The sequence below is a fragment of the Gorilla gorilla genome, chromosome 19 (genome assembly GCF_029281585.2).
Source record: "Gorilla gorilla gorilla isolate KB3781 chromosome 19, NHGRI_mGorGor1-v2.1_pri, whole genome shotgun sequence".
NCBI classification, from domain to species: domain Eukaryota; kingdom Metazoa; phylum Chordata; class Mammalia; order Primates; family Hominidae; genus Gorilla; species Gorilla gorilla.
In genome coordinates, this window is record NC_073243.2 from 81261995 (window position 1) to 81287489 (window position 25495).

A 25495-nucleotide genomic window follows, 5' to 3' on the forward strand; every position below is an offset into this window, starting at 1 on the left:
CTCTGGAGTAGCTGAGATTACAGGCATGAGCCACCATGCCCAGCTAATTTTTTTATTTTTAGTAGAGACAGGGTTTTCACCATGTTGGACAGGCTGGCCTTGAACTCCTGACCTCAGGTGATCCACCCACCTCAGCCTCCCAAAGTACTGGTATTGCAGGCGTGAGCCACTGCACCCAGCCCTTGCTGGTGGGAATTTCAACATAATTGGCAGAAAGCAGAGAGGGGAGAGATAAACATTCCACCAGGTGAAGGCTTTCTGGAATAGCCTGCCCACACACAGCGCAAGATGTCCCAGATAAAATCTGAGAGCCCAGCCCAGTTTCAAAGCTTCAGCCACAGGAGTACCATGAACTGGCGTGGATCTACTGCTTAAAGAAATAGCTTCCTCTCTCACACCAGTCTTTAAAATGACTATTAAATAAATCATTTTGAATCTATTTGTCAAACTGCGGCTTCCCTAAACCCTAAGCAGTGAAACTCAAGATATGCTTGTAGAAATTGAGGCTAACACGTGGTCTTCTTCTGGTCCCCAAATGAGACTGAAACACTTAAAGACTTACAATCAGTCATAAAAAGAGATATATTATAATCTCACCTAGAAATGGATCATCTAAAAGGAGGTGAAGAAAAACTATGGGTGCATGGGTGAGGGTTTTAATTAAAATACTCAAGCTTTCATTAATGGCCAAGGGATAAAACCTAAAGTTGATTAGACACCTGCATGTATCAGCACAGCACTAGGAGCTTTACAGAGCTCATTTTATTTAAGTCCTATTTTAGAACAAAGGAAACAGTCTTAGGGAAGGCAAACTCACAGTTGGTTACTCAATGTCTTTTATTTCTGCCTGTTTTTTAGCCCCAGAAAATGCAGTATTTTGACACAGAAAAAAACATTAGGATGAGTATGAAATCAAATACGATTCTGGTTTTTGAGCTGATATTTAGTCATTTGGAGCCACATGGCTGTCCCAGGGCCTGGTCCCCAGGTCACGTGCTTAAAGCTTCCAGGCGGTTCTCATCATGACGATGAAGTACACATCAGTGTCAATGGATGCACTCACGCCTGCATAGTAGTTCATGAACTCCTCAGGGGTCACCTGCAGTGGAAAAGTTAGAAACAAAAACGAAACTTTGCTTCTCACTCTGTCAATGGGCGCCCACCTTGTGCACCTGTAAATAGAAGGGAAATAGAGGATTTCTTTGTGTGTGTGATCATGGCTGAGGAACTGATCTAAAACAAAAGAACAAGTGAAGCTGAGGATGGTGTGAGAACAGCACCTAGGAAGAGAGAAAGAAAGTCTTGAAAGTTTCTAAGCCAACCTAAATGGAAAGTGACACACAGGTTGTCATCTTTTCTCTAAGGGTGGGAGCCCGTTGGTTCAGATAAGGGAGACTGAAACTCAGAGTAAGAAGGAAGTGCTCTGCAATTGTAGTTATTTCTGTCTTTCTGTGACACGTCAGAAACAACATGTCATGTCCTTGTGTCAGGATAAGTGATGTTTTCCCTTTCCAAAAATGGAGTTCTCTCCTGTGGGTGAAGAAACAGATTTCTAGTTAAACGCTCCCGGGTTGCATGCTTTTCTAACACATAAATAACTCATTCAAGGCCCAGAGTGAATAAAAAGCTTACCCCTGCTTCATGCCTCCCACCCATCCTGGCTTCTCTCCACTCTACACCCATGACCATCTCTTTGAAATACTGACTAATGTGTTTATCTGTGTGGGGATTTTATATTACTTTCCTTTGGGGAAGAAGAAAAGACAGTTATTAGTCTTATTTTTAACAGGTCTAGATAATATGTAAACTCTAATTTAATCATGTTGGTTGACATGATCGGTTGGGGACATACCTATGCCTTCCAAGAATCATAAGAGATGACTGACCCACCGGTCCTATTGAAATTATAAGTGACCAGAAAAAAAAAAGTCACTGGATCCACAGTTCTCTTTCATACCACCCCTTCCCACTAAAAACATAAGGAAGGGCAGTAGAAAGAAAGGCCTTTGAACTCAGCTCATAGTTGAACTGTAAATACACATCTACAATACATGCATAGAGCCTCTGTCAAAATTAGGATACCATTAGCATCCCCCTTTGTTGAACTTCTTTATTCCTCTCCTCCTTTGGATTCCTCAGCCTCTGCTTTTCAATTCCCTCATTAAGGGATTACATTAAGTTTCACACATCATTATTGCCCTCTTTCTATCTTTCTCATGTTGTGTGAGGTTCCAGGGAAATGTTTATCAGTGTGGGTCCACACCACCTGCATCAGGACCACCTGGGGTGTCTGTCATAAGCCTAGGCCCACAGGCTGTACCCCACACCTGCTAAATCAGAATCTCTGAAGCAAGTGGTTGTGGAATTTACTTCTTAAAAATCTAAACATCCCAGTTAATTGTTGTGCACACTACAGTAATTTAACTGGGAATATCAAAGATAATTAAGATAAAGTCTTAGTCCTCAAAAAGTTGCAGGCTGGTGAAATACTCCAGCAAAGTAAGTGGATCATTTTACAGCAAATAGCAGGTAAACTAAAAGAGTTGCCCAAGAGACCCTGAGCCATTTTGACGGTGCACTTTACCATGACAGTTTGAGGAACATTTTTTACAGCTAATTATTTTTTAATTAAAAATTATCAAACTCCTAATATTTTTAGTTTGTTATTGTTTCTATTGTCTGTTTGTTGGCCACGGATGACAGCCATTGAGTGAGACTCCCTCCACATCCACTGTAATAATCCTATCCCTAGCTTTTCTCTCCCACAGAAGTTGAAAAACTCAAAATTCACTTTCCCAGACTCCTCTGCAGCTTCAGCTTGGGATGGCCAAGTAATAGAGTTCTCACCAATAAGATACAAAGGAAACTTGACATGAATTTCTAGGGAAGCCTTTGCTTTCCTGATGCAGGCTCCAGCCCTTTCTCGTTCCCTCCTTCTCACTCCTTTGTCCTGCTGCCTGAAACTCAGATGTGCTGGCTGAAGTTAGGCAACCACCTTGAGATCATGAAGGAAAGGCCAGGAAAATCACAAAGACCTCAGCTCTGCTCTCTTTAAGCCACTCAAGTGAGAACATCAAGTAGAATAAAAAATAAAACCTAATTTGTGTATTCCAGTGTATAATAAGATTTCCTATTTCTTGCGATTGAAAGCAAACCCTAACTGAAACACCAATACATGACTGAGACTGGTATCGTCACCCCCATCCTTCCATCCCAAACTCCCCCAATGGGATGGGGTGACCTGAGTTGAGTTGGCTCTGTTGGAGAATGGAGACGGGATCCAAGATGGGCAAAAGACAAAGGAAGCATTAAACCTCACTTGGAAGTCAGATGATGTCAAGCCAGAGGTCAGAGCTAACGTATTTGATCATTTCGGAAAAAAGCCATCAGTTACTCTTAGCTAGGTGTTTGCTTGTTTTCTGAGACTCAACTTATATTGGGAATGGCCTGAATCGCAAATTCTCTGATCTCCTGTAAATTTGCCCTCATCATAGTAAATTGTTGGTTAGCAATAATCACTATCCTTATTCATTTTATTTGACATTAGAAAAAATGAGAGACTGGGCACTCCTACTTTTAGCAGGCCTCTTGACTAGGCTACCTTTATGTGACAAGATATATATCATATATACAGGGAAAGGTCCCAGATGGGGGTAATGGAAGTCACAATACAAGCCCTTTTCCTCAGCTCCAAATTCATCAGAAAAATCCTAAAACAAATCTAGGTTACTATTAATACACACACCCAGTAATATACCTAACATATTTTTAATTATTTAAAAATTTTTATGAGATGGATGAGGCAATAGACTGATATTCCCTGAAGGTCTAAAGTCCTAAGGGGCTTTTTAAAAATATAGTGATGATAAAGTCATATATACACATGAAGAATTCAAAACTTAGATATTAGAGAATAAGAAGTAAATGTCTCACCAAATAGTGGTGGGGTTTAGTGATAGAAAAGGGGTAAGGAAAGTCTGTTTCACAGGTTATCTGATTGCTTCACACCTCCATCCAAATGGCTTCCGGCTGCTATGGGAGTCCAGTGGGGTATTAGTGCAAGATTTATGACATCAAATTCCGTGACTGCTGAAACTCCAGCAACCTTTATGGGTATTTGAGAGTTTAACCTAGATTATCAAGTTTGAACATTACCTTTAGCTAGGAGCTATGCTAAATTTTTTGCATTATTTTAAATTTTGTCTTATATGGGATGTTTTTAACCATAAATGAGCACACTGGCTTCAAGTACAGCTATGCTTCACCACAAGAAATCTTAATATGCAAGATAGTGCAATTTGCAAGAGGTAAATTTTAGAAGCTAATTATTCTTCTCATAAAAGAATTTACCATGGAGTTCCTCTACATCAACAATTTCTTGTGCATTTAAAATACAATTCAGTGTGCGAAAGTTTGAATTACACATCACTTTTCAGAAACACTTTTATTATGTCTATTAAATGAGATATCCCTGGTAAGCCCTTAGCAAATGCCCAGTTGATATGTGCTCAAAAAGTGTTGCCCAGATTCATTATTATGCTAAATGGGGTCATGTGCATATTATATTTAGTAATTTTAAAACAGTCATTTCTGAATCTTTTAGAGCTAAGGATCACAAATACTTGTGAGTATAAGAGTCATCTGGTACACATTAAAATGTAAAGCCTTGGACTCCACCCTCCAAAAAATCAGATTCTGTGGTTCTGCAGTGCAGCTAGGAGTCTACATTACTAATAAATCCTCCCTGATGATGATTATGAACAGCCAGAGTTGGGTATCAATACAGGGTCTGTAACATGCAGATGACATCAAGTGCTATAACTGCTAAAAACCTCAATAACCTTTATGAGCTTTTGAGAGCTTAATGTGGCTTCTTAAGATAAATATCAAAAGGGGTGGTGTGCAGACTTGAATCAGCCGAATCACAACTGGCTATTTTGACTTTTGTTAGAGAAAAGGGTAGCTGAGGTTTCCCCTGGCAATGAGGAGGAACCACCTGCAGAGAGGAAGCAGACACACTCTGGGATCCACAAAGGGGTGGGCTAATTTGAGGAAATGGCAGTTGGCTATTTTTCCACTGACATCTCAGTGATCAAGGCCAGCAATACTGGAAGAAAACACGTAGTTTTTATTTCTGTCCCTAAGATTTTGGCTGCCCTATTGAATTTTGGCCCTTTTGTAAACCTGCCTCCACAATCCTCAGCCTGAAATAGAGGGTATGTCTCCATCCCTGACAGGGAAATGTCAGCAGGAAGAACAGAAAGGTCACCTTCCTATCCCCCACCCCTTGCTAATGAGACTCATCATGAAGTTTCACTTAAAAAGTTGGAGGACATTCCCTTCAGAAGAGGAAGGTTTATTTCTTCTTCCCTTAACCACTCTCTTCTTGTCCACTGGGCCACTTATCTTTTCCTGTGCTGTAAAGGGCTTAAGAGACAATGAACCCTGGGGCTGTGCTGCTGCTGACTGTTACTCAAGGGACAACCCCCTTTCCTTATCACCAAAACCCTTAGATCATCTAAGAACAGAACTGGCTCTGGGTTTTTTTTTTTCTAAAAAGTCAATTTAGGGCTGTTGATAAAGGACAGATGACATTTTCATCTCAGCCTAGACACAGTCATGGAGCTATATAATTCCTTACCCTACCAAGCTATGCATTTGTAACTTGAAGATAAAAGTTAATGGAGATGGGCGGTTGATTTTGTTTTCAAATTCAGTGCAGTTTAGAAATGTAAGTTAATCTCAAAGCACACTAAAGAATAAATCGGAGTAAATTCTGTTATTTGACATTCCCTTTACCAAAAACTGCCTTTAAATGGCATTTCCACATAGCAAAGTGTGATGACGAATGAGGATGAGTGTGAAGGCACTAAAACATCCTGAAAGGCCTTGTAAATCTGTTCTCCAAAATTAAATTATGATCTCATTTCAAAGTTAAATATATTTTATTATAGTCAGTTCATTGGAATGCAACTAGCTGAGTATGGTAAATGTAATAACCATAAAATGGCATGTTTAATCAGAACATCACATTCCCCAGATGACAGGTCATCACTTATGTGGATCCCCTACCAATATATTTCAATATATGTCTATGAGTGTGTGCGTGCACAAACATACATTAGGTTTCAACTAAAGTAACATGAAGGTTTCCCCTGGCAATGGAGAAGTTTCTAGGTGGTTCCTAGGGAAATAGTTTACTTCTATTTACAACAAATATGGTATCAATGTGTTAACATTTTTAAGAGTTTGGACGTATTTCCCATTTACAATTTCGAGTTGAAGAAATTTCCCCTAGATTAGGCTCTTTTACTTACCAATCCATCTTTGTCATAGGGTGAATCAAAGTTATCCAGAAATTTCCTAAATACTTGTTCCTCACTCCATTCCCCATTCTGGTACTTTGGGTGGTGTTTTGCATTATATACTTCACGAAGGTCTTCGATTGTTATAACACCATCTCCAGTCTTGTCTAACTTTCTAAAAGCTTGCATGATTACCTCTTTTCTGGCTCTGGACATTGGAGGCTACAAAAATAGAAGAATACATACAGAGACATACATAAGCAGATGAGCTTTTTTTGGTATCCTATGTGATAAAATATCTCATTCCCCTCAATGATGTGAAATAATATTTGTGTGCTATTATGTAATAGACAGACACTACGATTGCTCCAAAAAGTTCCTAAGTCTGTTCACATTTTTCTGCTTATCCGCCTCCCCACAGTGTACTAACAACTTGTAAAAACAAAACCTCAAGGTAGCCAACCCAAACCACAAGAAAGCCAAACTCAGCAGATACACTGATTAATGGGGCCACTTACTCTTAATGTGAGAAGAAATTCATTGAAGTCTATTGTTCCATTTCCATCTTTATCAAACCTCCGGAAAAGTTCTTCCACCTCTTCTTTCTCCATGACCACAGCATAATCATTTAACCCTTTCATAAATTCTTTAAAATCAAGGGTTCGATTATTATCATCATCCATAATTCTAAACACTCTGAAGAAAATACACACAAAAATTCAGAAGAAATGTACAAATAACAGGTGTAAGTGTAAAGATTAAAAAAAAATCCACACTCAAGATTTCGTCAAATTAAAATACAAAAGTCTTAAATTCTTCTCTGCACCCTCCCTTCCAAAACTGGAGAGCCTCTTCCCACCACACACACACACACACACACACACACACACACACACACAAAGTATAATTCTAATTACATGACATTCTGCAAAAGACAAAACTGTGGAGACAGTAAAAAGATGAAAGGTAAAGGAAAGAGTTGAATTGGTGAAACATGGGATTTTTAGGTCAAAGAAACTATCCTTTATAATACTATGATGGTGGATACATGACATTATGCATTTGCTAAAACCCATAGCACTTTACAGAGCAAGGTGTAAACCTTAATGCATATCAATTTTAAAAAAATGATTTAGGAAGTCAGAAAATCACAGTGATGTGGCTATGTTAGGGATATAGGAGCCAACTTAAATAGCTCTCAAGATCAAGGCTGGAACAATTAAACCAATAAAACTATGCTGGATTATAACCCAAAATATAAAAAAGAGATCCCTACATCCATACTGGTTTAAATAAATGATAGAGTAAATAAAGGTGAGGAAAATGACAAATTTCTCTTGCAGAAAAATTCCAAATAAGTTATGGACATATTCTGCCCTCAAGGAGGGAACATATACTCCCCGCTCTCTAAGTGTGGGCTCTACAAAGAGGTTTCCTTCCAAAAAGTACAATATGGAAAAGGGAAAAGGGAAGCAACTTTACAATGGAGAAGTCTGACAAATACTACCTCAATCAGGTGATCAGTGTCAACATCAGCAGTAATAAATCATGTTAATCATACAATCCTTGGTATAATGTGATAAAAATGGTGCTTTATGTCTGTGGCCCCTAAAAACAATAAGCCCAGTTTAGACATGAAGAAAAAAATCAGAGGAATTCCAATAGATGGGCATCCTACAAAATACTTGACCTGTCACATTCATCAAAAACCAGGAAAGTCTGAGAAACTGTCATAACCAACAGGATCCTAAGGAAACATTACAAGTAAATGTAAAGCAGAGTTCTGGATGAGATCTTGAAACAGAAAAGGACATTAGGTAAAAACTATGGAAGTATGAATAAATTATGGGCCTTAGTTAATAATAATGTGCTGGCATTGGTTTTTAAAGTAGTCTATTTAAAAAATAAGGGGGAGGAGGCAAGATGGCCAAATAGGAACAGCTCCAGTCTACAGCTCCCAGCGTGAGCGATGCAGAAGACAGGTGATTTCTGCATTTCCAACTGAGGTACCAGGTTCATCTTACTGGGGAGTGTCAGACAGTGGGTGCAGTGCACCAAGCATAAGCTGAAGCAGGGCAAGGCATCACCTCACCCAGGAAGCACAAGGGGTCAGGGAATTCCCTTTCCTAGTCAAAGAAAGGGGTGACAGACAGCACCTGGAAAATCGGGTCACTCCCACCCTAATACTATGCTTTTCCAACAGTCTTAGCAAACGGCGCACCAGGAGATTATATCCTGTGCCTGGCTCAGAGGGTCCGACACCCACCGAGCCTCGCTCATTGCCAGCACAGCAGTCTGAGATGAAACTGCAAAGCAGCAGCGAGGCTGGGGGAGCGATGCCTGCCATTGCTGAGGCTTGAGTAGGTAAACAAAGCAACCAGGAAGCTCAAACTGGGTGGAGCTCACTGCAGCTCAAGGAGGCCTGCCTGCCTCTGTAGACTCCACCTCTGGGGGCAGGGCATAGCCAAACAAAAGGCAGCAGAAACCTCTGCAGATTTAAATGTCCCTGTCTGACAACTTTGAAGAGAGTAATTGTTCTCCCAGCATGCAGCTTGAGATCTGATAATGGACAGACTGCCTCCTCGAGTGGGTCCCTGACCCCTGAGTAGCCTAACTGGGAGGCCCCCCCCCAGTAGGGGCAGACTGACACCTCACACGGCCAGGTACTCCTCTGAGACAAAACTTCCAGAGGAACAATCAGGCAGCAACATTTGCTGTTCACCAATATCTGCTGTTCTGCAGCCTCCGCTGCTGATACCCAGGCAAACAGGGTCTGGAGTGGACCTCCAGCAAACTCCAACAGACCTGCAGCTGAGGTTCTTGACTGTTAGAAGGAAAACTAACAAACAGATAGGACATCCACACCAAAACCCCATCTGTATGTCACCGTCATCAAAGACCAAAGGTAGATAAAACCACAAAGATGGGGAAAAAACAGAGCAGAAAAACTGGAAACTCTAAAAAGCAGAGCGCCTCTCCTCCTCCAAAGGAACGCAGCTCCTCACCAGCAATGGAACAAAGCTGGATGGAGATGACTTTAACAAGTTGACAGAAGAAGACTTCAGACGATCAAACTACTGGAGCTAAAGGAGGAAGTTTGCACCCATGGCAAATAAGTTAAAAACCTTGAAAAAAAATTAGATGAATGTCTATCTAGAAAACCAATGCAGAGAAGTCCTTAAAGGACCTGATGGAGCTGAAAACCATGAAAAGAGAACTACGTGATGAATGCACAAGCCTCAGTAGCCAATTCAATCAACTGGAAGAAAGGGTATCAGTGATGGAAGATCAAATGAATGAAATGAAGTGGGAAGAGAAGTTTAGAGATAAAAGAACAAAAAGAAATGAACAACACTTCCAAGAAATATGGGACTATGTGAAAAGACCAAATCTATGTCTGATTGGTGTACCTGAAAGTGATAGGGACAATGGAACCAAGTTGGAAAACACTCAGCAGGATATTTTCCAGGAGAACTTCCCCAATCTAGCAAGGCAGGCCAACATTCAAATTCAGGAAATACAGAGAATGCCACAAAGATACTCCTCGAGAAGAGCAACTCCAAGACACATAATTGTCAGATTCACCAAAGTGGAAATGAAGGAAAAAATGCTAAGGGCAGCCAGAGAGAAAGGTCGGGTTACCCTCAAAGGGAAGCCCATCAGACTAACAGCGGATCTCTCAGCAGAAACTCTACAAGCCAGAAGAGAGTGGGGGCCAATATTCAACATTCTTAAAGAAAAGAATTTTCAACCCAGAATTTCATATCCAGCCAAACTAAGCTTCATAAGTGAAGGAGAAATAAAAATCCTTTACAGACAAGCAAATGCTGAGAGATTTTGTCACCACCAGGCCTGCCCTAAAAGAGCTCCTGAAGGAAGCACTAAATGTGGAAAGGAACAACCAGTACCAGCCACTGCAAAAACATGCCTAATTGTAAAGACCATCGATGCTATGAAGAAACTGCATAAACTAACAAGCAAAATAACCAGCTAACATCATAATGACAGGATCAAATTCACACATAACAATATTAACCTGAAATGTAAATGGGCTAAATGCTCCAGTTAAAAGACACAGACTGGCAAATTGGATAAAGAGTCAAGACCCACCAGTGTATCATATTCAGGAAACCCATCTCAAATGCAGAGACACACACAGGCTCACAATAAAGGGATAGAGGAAGATCTACCAAGCAAATGGAAAACAAAAAAAGGCAGGGCTTGCAATCCTAGTCTCTGATAAAACAGACTTTAAACCAACAGAGATCAAAAGAGACAAAGAAGGCCATTACATAATGGTAAAGGGATCAATTCAACAAGAAGAGCTAACTATCCTAAATATATATGCACCCAATACAAGAGCACCCAGATTCATAAAGCAAGTCCTTAGAGACCTACAAAGAGACTTAGACTCCCACACAATAATAATGGGAGACTTTAACACCCCACTGTCAACATTAGACAGATCAACGAGACAGAAAGTTAACAAAGATATCCAGGAATTGAACTCAGTTCTGCACAAAGCAGACCTAATAGACATCTACAGAACTCTCCACCCAAAATCAACAGAATATACATTCTTTTCAGCACCACACCACACCTATTCCAAAATTGACCACATAATTGGAAGTAAAACACTCCTCAGCAAATGTAAAAGAACAGAAATTATAACAAACTGTCTCTCAGACCACAGTGCAATCAAACTAGAACTCAGGATTAAGAAACTCACTCAAAACCTCTCAACTACATGAAATCTGAACAACCTGCTCCTGAATGATTACTGGGTACATAACGAAATGAAGGCAGAAATAAAGATGTTCTTTGAAACCAACGAGAACAAAGACACAACATACCAGAATCTCTGGGATGCATTCAAAGCAGTGTGTAGAGGGAAATTTATAGCACTAAATGCCCACAAGAGAAAGCAGGAAAGATCTAAAATTGACACCCTAATGTCACAATTAAAAGAACTAGAGAAGCAAGAGCAAACACATTCAAAAGCTAGCAGAAGGCAAGAAATAACTAAGATCAGAGCAGAACTCAAGGAAATAGAGACACAAAAAACCCTTCAAAAAATCATTGAATCCAGGAGCTGGTTATTTGAAAAGATCAACAAAATTGATAGACCTCTAGCAAGACTAATAAAGAAGAAAAGAGAGAAGAATCAAATAGACACAATAAAAAATGATAAAGGGGATATCACCACCGATCCCACAGAAATACAAACTACCATCAGAAAATACTATAAACACTTCTATGCAAATAAACTAGAAAATCTAGAAGAAACAGATAAATTCCTCAACACACACACCCTCCCAAGACTAAACTAGGAAGAAGTTGAATCTCTGAATAGACCAATAACAGACCCTGAAATTGAGGCAATAATTAATAGCTTACCAACCAAAAAAAGTCCAGGACCAGATGGATTCACAGCCAAATTCTACCAGAGGTACAAGGAGGAACTGGTACCATTCCTTCTGAAACTATTCCAGTCAATAGAAAAAGAGGGAATCCTCCCTAATTTATTTTATGAGGCCAGCATCATCCTGATACCAAAGCCGGGCAGAGACACAACCAAAAAAGAGAATTTTAGACCAATATCCCTGGTGAACATCAATGCAAAAATCCTCAATAAAATACTGGCAAACCAAATCCAGCAGTACGTCAAGAAGCTTATCCACCATGATCAAGTGGGCTTCATCCCTGGGATGCAAGGCTGGTTCAACATACGCAAATCAATAAACGTAATCCAGCATATAAACAGAACCAACGACAAAAATCACATGATTATCTCAATAGATGCAGAAAAGGCCTTTGACAAAATTCAACAACCCTTCATGCTAAAAACTCTCAACAAATTAGGTATTGATGGGACGTTATCTCAAAATAATAAGAGCTATCTATGACAAAACCACAGCCAGTATCACACTGAATGGGCAAAAACTGGAAGCATTCCGTTTGAAAACTGGCACAAGACAGGGATGCCGTCTCTCACCACTCCTATTCAACATAGTGTTGGAAGTTGTGGCCAGAGCAATCAGACAGGAGAAGGAAACAAAGGGTATTCAATTAGGAAAAGAGGAAGTCAAATTGTCCCTGTTTGCAGATGACATCATTGTACATCTAGAAAACCCCATCATCTCAGCCCAAAATCTTCTTAAGTTGATAAGCAACTTCAGCAAAGTCTCAGGATACAAAATCAATGTGCAAAAATCACAAGCATTCTTAAACACCAATAACAGACAAACAGAGAGCCAAATCATGAGTGAACTCCCATTCACAATTGCTTCAAAGAGAATAAAATACCTAGGAATCCAACCTACAAGGGATGTGAAGGACCTCTTCAAGGAGAACTACAAACCACTGCTCAATGAAATAAAAGAGGATACAAACAAATGGAAGAACATTCCATGCTCATGGGTAGGAAGAATCAATATCTTGAAAATGGCCATACTGCCCAAGGTAATTTATAGATTCAATGCCATCCCCATCAAGCTACCAACGACTTTCTTCACAGAATTGGAAAAAATTACTTTAAAGTTCATATGGAACCAAAAAAAGAGCCCACATTGCCAAGACAATCCTAAGACAAAAGAACAAAGCCAGAGGCATCACACTACCTGACTTCAAACTATACTACAAGGCTACAGTAACCAAAACAGCATGGTATTGGTACCGAAACAGAGATATAGACCAATGGAACAGAACAGAGCCCTCAGAAATAATGCCACATATCTACAACTATCTGATCTTTGACAAACCTGACAAAAACAAGTAATGGGGAAAGGATTCCCTATTTAATAAATGGTGCTGGGAAAACTGGCTAGCCATAAGTAGAAAGCTGAAACTGGATCCCTTCCTTACACCTTATACAAAAATTAATTCAAGATGGATTAAAGAATTAAACGTTAGACCTAAAACCATAAAAACCCTAGAAGAAAACCTAGGCAATGCCATTCAGGACATAGGCAAGGGCGAGGACTTCATGTCTAAAACACCAAAAGCAAGGCAACAAAAGCCAAAGTTGACAAATGGGACATAATTAAACTAAAGAGCTTCTGCACAGCAAAAGAAACTACCATCAGAGTGAAGAGGCAACCTACAGAAGGGGAGAAAATTTTTGCAACCTACTCACCTGAAAAAGGGCTAATATCCAGAATCTACAATGAACTCAAACAAATTTACAAGAAAAAAACACACAACCCCATCAAAAAGTGGGTGAAGGATATGAACAGACACTTCTCAAAAGAAGACATTTATGCAGCCAAAAGACACATGAAAAAATGCTCATCATCACTGGCCATCAGAGAAATGCAAATCAAAACCACAATGAGATACCATCTCACCAGTTAGAATGACGATCATTAAAAAGTCAGGAAACAACAGGTGCTGGAGAGGATGTGGAGAAATAGGAACACTTTTACACTGTTGGTGGGACTATAAACTAGTTCAACCATTGTGGAAGTCAGTGTGGCGATTCCTCAGGGATCTAGAACTAGAAATACCACTTGACCCAGCCATCCCATTACTGGTTATATACCCAAAGGATTATAAATCATGCTGCTCTAAAGACACATACACACGAATGTTTATTGCGGCACTATTCACAATAGCAAAGACTTGGAACCAACCCAAATGTCAAACAATGATAGACTGGATTAAGAAAATGTGGCACATATACACCATGGAATACTATGCAGCCATAAAAAATGATGAGTTCATGTCCTTTGTAGGGACATGGATGAAGCTGGAAACCATCATTCTCAGCAAACTATCACAAGGACAAAAAACCAAACACCGCATGTTCTCACTCATAGGTGGGAATTGAACAATGAGAACACATGGACACAGGAAGAGGAACATCACACACTGGGGACTGTTGAGGGATGGGGGGAGGGGGGAGGGATAGCATTAGGAGATATACCTAATGCTAAATGACCAGTTAATGGGTGCAGCACACCAACATGGCACATGTATACATATGTAACAAACCTGCACGTTGTGCACATGTATCCTATAACTTAAAATATAATAATAATAAAATTTTTTAAAAAAAAGCTTATTGTCATTAGAGAAATGCAAATCATGTCAGTTAGAATGGTGATCATTAAAGAGTCAGGAAACAGCAGATGCTGGAGAGGATGTGGAGAAATAGGAATGCTTTTACCCTGTTGGTAGAAGTGTGAATTAGTTCAACCATTGTGAAAGACAGAGTGGCATTTCCTCAAGGATGGAGAACCACAAATACCATTTGACCCCGCAATCCCATTACCGGGTAAATACCTAAAGGATTATAAATCTTTCTACTGTAAAGACACATGCACACATATGTTTATTGCAGCTCTATTCACAACAACAAAAACTTGGAACCAACTCAAATGTCCATCAATGATAGACTGGATAAAGAAAATGTGGCACACATACACCATGGAATATCAGGCTGCCATAAAAAAAGGATGAGTTCATGTCCTTTGCAGGGATATGGGTGAAGCTGGAAACCACCATTCCTAGCAAAGTAACACAGGAACAGAAAACTAAACATCGCATGATCTCACTCGTAAGTGGGAGTTCAACAATGAGATCACGTGGACACAAGGAGGGGAACATCACACAATGGAACATGAACTTCAGGGGGTGGGGGGCTAGGGAAGGGATAACATTAGGAGAAATACCTAATGTAGATGACAGGTTGATGGGTGCAGCAAACCACCATGGCACATGTATACCTATGTAACAAACCTGCACGTTCTGCCCATGTATCCCAGCACTTAAAGAATAACTTTTTTAAAAGATGGAAAGTTGGAGTAATCAGAATCTAAAGACTTTTAAATGTCCTTAAATGCTAAAAATTTGAACTTTATTAGCAAGTCATTTTTAAAGTCATTAAACGGTTGACTTGAAGTGACGTTATCAAAATAATGAGAACTTTACCAACAAGAGAGCTAAGAGAACTCTAGCAATAGTGGGTTGAATGAATTGGAGGACTGAAAACTTAGGAGCAAAGGAACCAGTAAGAATACTATCATAAGAGTCCAGTGAAAAAATGTTGAGTGTCTACACTTGAGCAATTGGGATGAAAATAAGAAAAAGAAAGATTTCAAGATATTATAGAAATAAAGGAGTCAATATGGTGGGCTAATGAAGATAATTCTAAAGTTTTCAACCCAAAGACCTGGAAGAGTAGTAATACTGTTAAAACCGTAGGGGCTGCAGAAGAAGCTCTATTTGGAAAAAAAAAAAAACAAAAAAAATGACTTTTGTTTTGTTTGGATTTGATACTAAGGAAACTACATAGAGATATTCACTGGTTAGCTAGTATCTTTCCTGATTAAAAAAAAAAAATATATATATATATATAAATTGTGAAATTAGTTCGGATCTCAGGAACGGATATCATTCCAAGAATGTGGCAAGGGGCCAAGGTACAGATGTGCTAACTCAGGAGTAGCCAAGTTGTCTGATAAATTAAGGATACTAGCAAAAGAATCTTGAGAATTTAGACACTAGAGCAGTATCTACATTTACAAGGCAATTGGAAATGACTAAGAAAGAACGTATACTGTTGAAAACCACAAGAATTTCATGTCAAAAAATGAAGGTGCCAAGGTTATAAATAACAAAGTCATCTTGATCTTGGTCAGGATAAAGACTCAGGGTGGAAAGATGGTGCCGGGAGTCAACGCTTCACAGAATGCTAAATGTTGTGCAGGAGGGAAGATGGCAGAGCCTAACCTGAAGAGATGCCCTTCTAAGACAGGATTTATGGGAAAGAAATAAATGAACAAAGGGGTGTGTATGACCTGGGATTTGGAGTTAGACTGAAGGAGATTGTTTAGTCTTCAACTGACCCTGAGGTAGCAGTGGAGGAGAGGGGCAGCTTCCACTTGAATTAGGAGTTACTTAGAGAAGGCCAAGGCCAGTAAGTGAGGCAGATGGCACATTCTGCAAAAGGCTTAGGATGGAATGGTGTCTGTTGACCGTAGACTGGTTCCCAGTGGAAAGGCTGGTAGAGACGCAGTGTGCAGTGGGTATGGGGTGAAGATGGCACAGGTAGCAGGAGGGATTCCACTGAGTGAAACTGAGAGTGGAAGAGAGGATTCCTCAAGGGTTTGCACTAAGGACAATGATGTGGACCCATAATGAATGGGATAGAGGTTGAAGTGACACAATATTGAGGGCATGGGGGCTGGTCCTCCCATTGGACTGGGGCAGCCTGGCCACCAGGGTCCATATCCCCACTGCCTGGCCTTCTGACAGAGCTGGGCTTAGTCTGAGACTTAGGACTGTTCAGAGTTTTCTCCCAGGCACTCAGTACCTTGCTGGAAGTGAAGCCTTCCGCATCTTCTGGGTCCAAGGCTAGATTTCCCTCCCATTGGCACCCTGTACTTCTCTAATAAACAACTTCTCACACCACTGACATGCCATTTAGATCACTCATATTCTCCATAGTCTTAGTCCTCCATGGGGGCTTAAGAAGCCTTGTTCACCCACGGGTCCCTGAGATGTGTCCAATGCCTGGCCCATGGCAGGCTCTTGATGGAGTTTCTTATAATGCACAGGACCTGCCCTCAGAAGGCTCACAATCTCCTTTCCCTTTGGGTTTCTCAGTCCTTAAAACTATTCACACTCAGAGGACAGAGGGTGGGAGAACAGGAGCTACCCAGCTGAGAGAACCCCATTGGCAGTGAGCTATCAGTTATCTGACAAGCAATACCAGTGTCCCTGGAAGTGATGGAGAAATGATTGCCCGAGAGCAAAATTCCAAATTCTGCAATTAGGGTTAACTGGCTGTTCCTTCCTCCCTCTTCCACCCTGGCCTTTATTATCACGGCTGCAGAGAGAGTCCCTCTCATTGTCCTGGTAGGCATCTCCATGCCAGGGCACATGCTGCTTCTCCCTTTACCTCATATTTTCCCAGAGCTGCACTGTCTTGTAGCAGATATGAGTCTTGCCGAATCTGGGACTAAGATCCAAAAACTGTCACAAGGGACCTCATAGATCAGCTTTTCTAAACTCTACATTTTACAAATAAGGAACTGAGCCCCTAGGAGGAAATGACTTGACCAAGACCACGTGGCTAACATTAGCCTCACCTGGCAGAGTCATTCCTTCCCGCTCCATTCCCTGCCACCTGTAGCTGGGTCCTACCTGCCAAGTCCTTTGATCCCAGCAGAGCCCCTGGCCAGGCACTGCAGTCGGAGTCTTTCAATGGGGTCGGTGGCCGTGGTGAGCTTTTTGTTGGCCTGGATCGCCATCTCTCGGTCATGGCGTGCTGTCCCTGCCATCTGAGGGGAAGCCATAGCATGTTAGCAAAGTCCAGGCCTCGCCGCTGCCTCTGGCTGGGCAGAGTGACAGCAGCCTCACTGAGAAGGAAATTTACAGCCTTCTCTGTCAGGAAACCTCTCAGAATTTCCAATTTTTCTCTATGCCAACTGTGTGCCTGGCATATTTATAACTTACTTATCTAGTCCTGAGGACATCTGGTTTCTCCAGCCTAGACAATAATCTTAAATATATCACCATTTCCCAAGATGCTTTGATCTTTCTGAAGCCCTCTTCCATCCATAAAAGAAGTCCAATTTCTCTATACTCTCTTTTTTGAACCAACATTATATACCATATTATTTTATGTAGAATTTTCCGTATTCCCTTGACCCTCACATTTAATGTTCTCCTCTTTGGTCTAAACGTTGATTTTGTTGCTTCTGTCTTGAATGAGATTTTCAGCACTTGATCCTTAATGATTCTTACCAGTAATGGGTATGGTCTCCTTGATTCACAGGTTAGTATCCACTAACACCTAACGAGGTTCTTAGGATGGGTGCAGTGAAGTGCTGTCTCCTGAGTGGTCCCCAAGGGACGTACAAACTCTTGTAGCCACACTTGAGCTCTCAAAGCTTGCACAACAGTGGGAAGAGCACTTGGCTGGGAGCCTGGAGACCTGGGTTATAGTCCTGACTCTTCAATCCCCACCCCTCAACTCCCCCCACCCCTCACCCCCATCTGCCTGGTAACCTGCCTGTGAGTGAATCTCACAGCCTGTTTCCTCCTCTTTTAAATGGGAGGATTGGATAAGACGGTCTTTAAATTCCATCCCAGCTTCCAAAAACACTAATTCTCATGAGTCCACATACTCAGTAAATGGGGGACTCTGGAAGTTACCTGTGAGTCGTGAATGAAAAGAATGAGGGACAAGAGGCTCAAAGGATGTGCAAAGGACAGCATGCAATGTGCAGAAAAAAAAAAACGGTATTAGAATGTGGTTCCACCCTGGCTTCAAGGCTCCCTCCCCAGTCAAATTCTGGCACTTCCCCTAAGTGCTACATTAGGACTGAATTATTTTCATCAAAGACAGCAACCTGCAGATTCACAACCTCGTCTATGCCAAGACTGTTGTTCTCCTATACACCCTGAAAGGTCTCCCATAGAGGATACTCCTTATTTGACTTTTGGGAAAGGGAATCTCATCAAGCCAATAACTGAGGCCACAATAGACAATTCAGGGATGCACACACTTAACATGGCCACTTTCTTGCAGCCTCCACCGAGCCAGGGTACAGGATCCCTCCTTCTTGCCCTGTATTCAGATTCCCAGTATGTGGGTGAAGGTGGGAGCAATTCCTTTCAGTTCTCTTGAACCTTAGGTCAAGAAGGAGACCTGTCTATGTCCCAGCTCTTTACTCCACATTAGGAAAAACTTGCTCTGTCTAAAGCTACACAGTCTTCCTCTGCTTCCACTGGCACCTAAGGAGAGGTTCCCTGGAACTCCAGACGGTGGCACACCCTGCTCTTAGAGACTTCCATCTCTGTTCTTGCCAGGCACACACAAGGAGCATGTTCCAATTCTCATCCAACAGGGACACCTGCAGCCAAGACTGTGCCCTTCCTGGCAGCTTTAGCTTTCTAATAACTGGCGTTTGCTTATTACTATTTTGTTACCTGACCTCAAGCTGACAATTCCCAGAGCTCATTCCCAGCTTCAGCACTAACTCTCCCCTCATTAACAGCCAGAATCCTGAGTCACAGACAAGACCACCAATTCACTCATCTAGCCATGTCCTGCTGTCTTACTCATCCTTGCCTGAGCCATTCTCTTGCCCTGACCATATTCTGCTAGTGGCATGCGCCCCATCCCCACCCCAACCCCTATGGAAGCAGGAACTGATGTCAACGACATGCCCTTCTCATTCTCTAAACCCACCTCAGAGTCTTGATCCTTCCCAGGACCACCATCATCTTTCCTGACCCTTGACCTTGCTTCATGATACTTGCCCAATGGCTGTCCCCAGCCACTCACCTCCCATTCTCATTTCCCATGACATCTCCCCTACCTTGTCCACCTTATTCATTTTGCTCTGGTTTTCCCCTGCCATCCATGACAGTAAGTGAGAATGAAGAGAAACAGAGACTAATAACCAGTCATGGAGAGAAAGTGAGATCCGGCTCCTGGATCTGGGACAGATCCCCAGTGGGACCCTCTTTGCACACCTTCAGAATAATATTAAAGGCATCAGTGGTGCCCCCACTAGGTAGTAAGCATGTGTCCAGTTCCCACAAAAACCCCGTGAGCTGAACTGAAAACAGGAACTCAAAAAAAATGCACATATACCCATGTTTATAGCAGCATTATTCACAACAGCCAAAAGGTAGAAACAAACCAAATGTCCACCCATGGATAAATGGATAAGCAAATTGTGGTATAGCCATACAGTGAAACATTCTTCAGCCATAAAAAGGAACACAGTACTGATAGATGCCACAATGTGGACAAACCTTGGCCATGTTATGCTAAGTACAAGAAGCCAGACACAAAATGTCACACATTGTACGATTTTATTTATGTGAAATATTCAGAATAGGCAAATTCATAGAGACAGAAAGCAAATTAGTGGTTGCAAGGGGCTGGGGTGGGAGGGCCAGTGGGGAGTGACTGCTTAATGAATGTAAAGTTTCCTTCAGGGGTAATAAAAATGTTTTGGAACTTGATATAGACGGTGGTTTATCAACATTGTGAATGTAATATACACTTTAAAATTGCTAATTTATGTTATGTGTATTCATCTCAATAAAATAAAACCCATGCACAGATGTTACTAGCTAGATTTAGTCATTCCACAATTATATATACTTCAAAACATCATGTTATACAAGGTAAATACATACAACTTTATCTGTCAATTTAAAAAAAAAATTTAAAGTGTGCTGGGCACGTAGTCATCTTGGTAAATTAGCAAAGGTTAAAAAAGAAAAACAAGCCTATGAGCTAGTTACTACTATTATTGGTATTTCACAGATAAAGAAATTAGGATGCAGAGAAATCAGGTAACTTGCCCAAGTCGCATGGAAACATGACTCACAGTAATCCACATGCTGTTAGAACTGTATGACCCTTGAAGATCCTCTAGTGCAACCTCATTTTGCAAACTTGGAAACTAAGGCTTGGGTTGGCAAAGTGACTTGCTCAAAAGTCCTGGCCAAGACCAAAACAGAGGGCTTCTGATTCCTAAGGACTCTTTCTGCTTCATCATGTTTGTGGTTTGTGAAATAATATATAAGAATCTCAAAGCACAGTTTGATGGTGCTTTCTCATAGGGAAGTGGGATCGAGTCCAGGAAGGCAAGAAACTGCCAGCCCAGTACCTCAGGCTGTCCCACCTCTTGAGGATGACCCTACCCAGCGATGATGTGGGCAGTTTATTTCTGGAGTCTAATTTAATAAATTCAAGGGGAAAAAAGTCCATTCTCTCCTGCTAGCCTACCATGAAACTTGAAATGCCCATAGTAAGCATCCTTTTTAATCATTGAATCACCCAGTTCACCAACCACTAGCTAACTGTATTGTGTACTCTTTTCGAGGCACTATGCTGGAATAGAGTGTGGGACTGTGAGGAATTACTCAGAGGAGCAAGCCCTTGAATAGCCTAGAGTCTTCATTAGTTTGAATCCTGATCTCCTGTATTCAAGCAGAACAGAAAACATAAAGTTTATTAAGCACCGGGGCTTTTAAGGAAGGCAGGATTGCACAGGATCTCAAGTGAATATGGGAGATGCTCAGCTTTGAAGTTTCAATAAAGGCGCCAGGCACCAGGGCAAGAGTCAGTCCCCAAACATATGTCACCGACTTCACAGCAGTGCACAAAGTGTCTCTGCCTGTAGAAGACTGTCTGAACCTTAAAGATCCGGCGTGGTGACAACGGAGCGCATCCCTATGCAAGGCGAAGAGGCTGCGCTCCCGACGCACTTGGCCGCAGCGCCACCACGTGTTCTCAGGCGTCTGCACATTCCCCCGGCCAGGCATGCGGTTCAGTCTCTGCCTTCCACACAGGTCTGCTAAGAGCTCAGGAAGCGCCACGCACTGTGCTAGGGGTAGGATGAAAGCGGGACCAAGAAAACGCTTACAGCCTGGGGGCTGAGCAGGGGATGCAATCACAAGAGGACGGGAGGCTTACCTGGCCTGGGAGTGGGGCTTTCTGAGGACCTCTCAGAGGAGGTGATGTCTGAACTTTCATCCTAATGGAAGGTGGTAGTTATCGAGGCTGGGGACGTGGGGATAGAAGGATATTTTAGATAGCAGGTGTACCAATTACTTAGACCAAGGTGAGAGAGAAAACAATATAATTAGGAAAGTACAACTATTTCAGTATGGTTGGAGAACAGAGGTATGGGTGGCAGGGGGAGATGAACAGTAGTGGAGATTCGGAGGAAGTAGGGAAAGGGGAATTGTGGGTAAAGATGAAACTGACCAGGCGGGCAGCCATCAGATCCCAAAGAGCCTGGGGTGCCAGGGTGGGATTTGGATTTTGTCCTGAGAGCAACAGGAGACCGCAAAGTCTTCTTAAAAAGGGAAAAATTCTTCTTAAAAAAGGAAAAAGTCTTCTTAAAAAGGGAAAAAGTCTTCTTAAAAAACAGGAGACCACAAAAAAGGGAAAAAGTCTTCTTAAAAAACAGGAGACCACAAAGTCTTCTGGCCGGGCGCGGTGGCTTACGCCTGTAATCCTAGCACTTTGGGAGGCAGACACGGGCGGATCGCCTGAGGTCAGGAGTTCAAGACCAGCCTGGCCAACATGGTGAAACTCCGTCTCTACCAATATACGAAAATTAGCCGGGCATGATGGCGGTTGCCTGTAATCCCAGCTACTCGGGAGGCTGAGGCAGGAGAATCGCTTGAACCCAGGAGACGGTGGTTACAGTGAGCCAAGATCGCGCCACTGCACTCCAGCCTGGGCGGCTGAGCTAGACTCCGTCTCAAAAAAAAAAAAAAAAAAAAAAAAAAAAAAAAAAAAACGGGAAAGGCCGTTTGCATTGTAAAGTGAGAAGAATGGATAGGAAGGCGGGACAGGCTAGCCAATGGGAGACTGTTGTTTCCAGTTATGCTGCCTGGACTGTGTGGACGGAGAGAGAGGAAGAGACAGGAGATGGCCAGTGGCAGAACGTGCAGTTTGAGGGAGAGGGCGGACTCGGGGCTGGCATCCAGAGCTGTTGCTTGCGCTCTCCACTCTCACCCTCCAGTGGCTGGCAGCAAGGGAGGATATTCACAGAAGCCTGGAGATTTGGGGCAGAGGCAGAGTGTAGCTACGGTAGCAATGGTCCCATTAAGGCTGTCTCATTCCACTGTCCTCCCAGTGCACAACAAACTGCCACGCCAAACTCTCTGCCTGCCTGGATTTTGCGAATTATTGTAGGAAGGATGTGGAAAGCTGTAAATGCATGGGGTCTGTATCTTCATGGTTCCCTCCGTAAAGTTCGGAGACAGATTTAAGTGGACCCTTGGAAGAGGGAACTGCTCTAGCCCTAGCCTGCATCTATTGACTTGTCTTTGGTGCTCCCTGGTGGCAGTAAGCTGAATTACATCTCTCTTCCTTTCTCTGTTCCTCTCCATCTGTAGCCAACTACCTGCAAACACAGAAGGGGATCTTATTGCTAAAGAGGCAACCCTAGAGATCGTTGATCCAGACACTATGAGGCACCAACGCTTTTACATCCTCTTTGTTGCAAAATCCAATGGAAACTTCTCACCTCACCCTCAAGAAACCCTCCCTCCTTTGACTTCTCTGACCGTACATTCCTGGTTTTCATTTTTCAGGGAAAAGACCGTTCCTTGAAAGGGAACCGAAGCAGGTTTAGTCAGCTCGGATGAACTTTAGAGAAGAGCAGGGTTAACCTGCGTTAAAGTGGAGAGGGAAGGACAGAATCAGGTAAATAGAAAGGGACAGCAAATGTGGTGTAGAGGACAGAGGCGAGATGTGCTTGAGGAGGGGAAAGGAGGCTTCCCCGCTGGCAGGGATGTGCAGTCGCGATGGCTGGACCAGATTTTGCCTGGACAGTCTTCCTTTGCACCCCACTGCTTGAGACAGCACGTACTGTGAGGAAGCTGTCCTGTTGAGGAAGTCCTGCAGGTCCAGCCTTGTGACAACAGCAGCCGTCTGCAGTCCGATTGTTCCGAGCCTCTGTCCCACCTCTTGATGCTGTTAAGCCCATTTTCCCCATAGCCAGACCATGTCATGATTTTTAACATTTTTAGGCATTTCTGTAATTCTTAGATACCTGTGCCATTACATTAGCTATTTTCAATAGCAAGGAACCTGGGGTTGCTATAATGATTCCATGTGCTTTGAAAACATTCTACTATGGGGAGAGAAGAAAGGAGAAAGGTATACAGTAGGCAGCTGTTGATGAAGCTTGTAGGGCATCAAGCTAGTTCCGAGAAGGTGGAAAACATTTGCCTTGTTTTAAATTCTCATCCAAGACAAAACATTCCCTATTTCTTCTAGCTTGGGCTTGATCCTGAGCACTGAGACCAGTCCCCCATAGGGATGGGGAACTTGATGTGGCTTTTGCTCTTTATCTCTGTACTTGGAAACTGGGTATAAGATTGAAATTTTGATTAAGACTTGGTGGACCTTTCAATACTTGAAATGTCATCCAGGTATGAGAAGAAATATACAACAGACCATGTCTGAAGGCAATTAATGGAAAAAATTAAACCATCTGCACTGGCTTTAGTCCATTCAATAAACTAGCTATTACTACACAGTAGATGGCAAAAACCCATAGTTTCTCAATAAGTTTCCCCTTGGAAAATGCCCTTCTAAAATAAATATTGTATTCCAGAGGTCTTAGTACAGTTGTGCTGCTAGAACAAAATACCATAGATGGGGTAATTTATAAACAAGAGAAATTTATTTCTCATTGTTTTGGAGGCTGGGAAGTTCAAGATCAAGGTATCAGCTGATTTGGTGCCTGGCAAGGACTATTCTCTCTGCCTTTAAGATGGTACCTTGAACTATGGATCCTCCAGAGGGGACAAATGCTGTGTCTTCACATGGCAGAAGAGACGGAAGGGCAAAAAAGGGCTGAATAATTTGCAAAGCGACTTTTATTAACACCTTAATTTCATTCAGGAGGGATGAGTCCTTGTGACCTAACCAACTCCTGAAGACCACACCACTTAATACTATTGTGTTGTGGATTCAGTTTCAACGTGAATTTCAAACATTCAAACCATAGCACTAGGTGTTGAGTATAGCCTAGCAGTGGCTAGGAAGTAAATAAATAGTGATGTCCTCCCAAAGAGACTGAAATTGAAGACTCTGACAGTTTGAATACATGGCTTCTGCAGTACACAGAAGCCTCAGATGAGAGTGTGTGTCAGTGTTGTTGACATCGTGAGAGTTACTTCATGGAGCCCATTTGAGTTTGAATCAACTGAACGTGCCCTTAGCACCACTAGCTATGCAAGGCACTGTGCTAACTCTTCAGGTGATAATTATAGAGAAGTGCTTCTCAACTGGATACAATCCCCCCCACCCCCAGGAGACATTTGATAATGCCTCCTGTAAGACATTTTTGGTTGTTGCAATGGAAGTAGGGTAGAGTGTTATTGGCATCTAATGGGTAGAGGCCAGGGATGCTGCTACACCTTCTGCACAAGATACACAAGATGGCCCCGGCAACAAAGAATTACCAGTCAGAGATGTCCGCAATGCTGAAGTTGAGAAGCCCTGATATAGAGAAAGACCTGGGACCACCGTGGGTGCTGTTGAAAAACAAAGATGCCCACAGCACTCACCAAGCACAGTAAATTAGACTCTCTTGGTGTAGATGCTGCAGCTGGGCATTTTATTGTTTTTAGTTGGTTTTCATGTATCCCTAAGTTTGAGAACATAAGCTACAGGAAATACAAGGTCACCC

The 25495-nt window shown here is 42.1% G+C and overlaps 1 protein-coding gene across 1 annotated transcript in view; it reads right to left on the reverse strand.

Moving 5' to 3' along the window:
* Nucleotides 1-813: 813 nt before the first annotated feature.
* CAPSL (calcyphosine like) overlaps nt 814-25495 on the reverse strand; it is a 34477-nt gene continuing 9795 nt past the window's right edge. Inside the window, exons 2-5 of the mRNA XM_004058955.5 lie at nt 17454-17590; nt 6824-7001; nt 6318-6527; nt 814-1099 (exon numbers count right to left, since the gene is read on the reverse strand). Of these exons, the coding sequence (XP_004059003.1) occupies nt 998-1099; nt 6318-6527; nt 6824-7001; nt 17454-17590 (627 nt within the window). The 3' untranslated portion in view covers nt 814-997. The remainder of the gene's footprint in view (nt 1100-6317; nt 6528-6823; nt 7002-17453; nt 17591-25495) is intronic.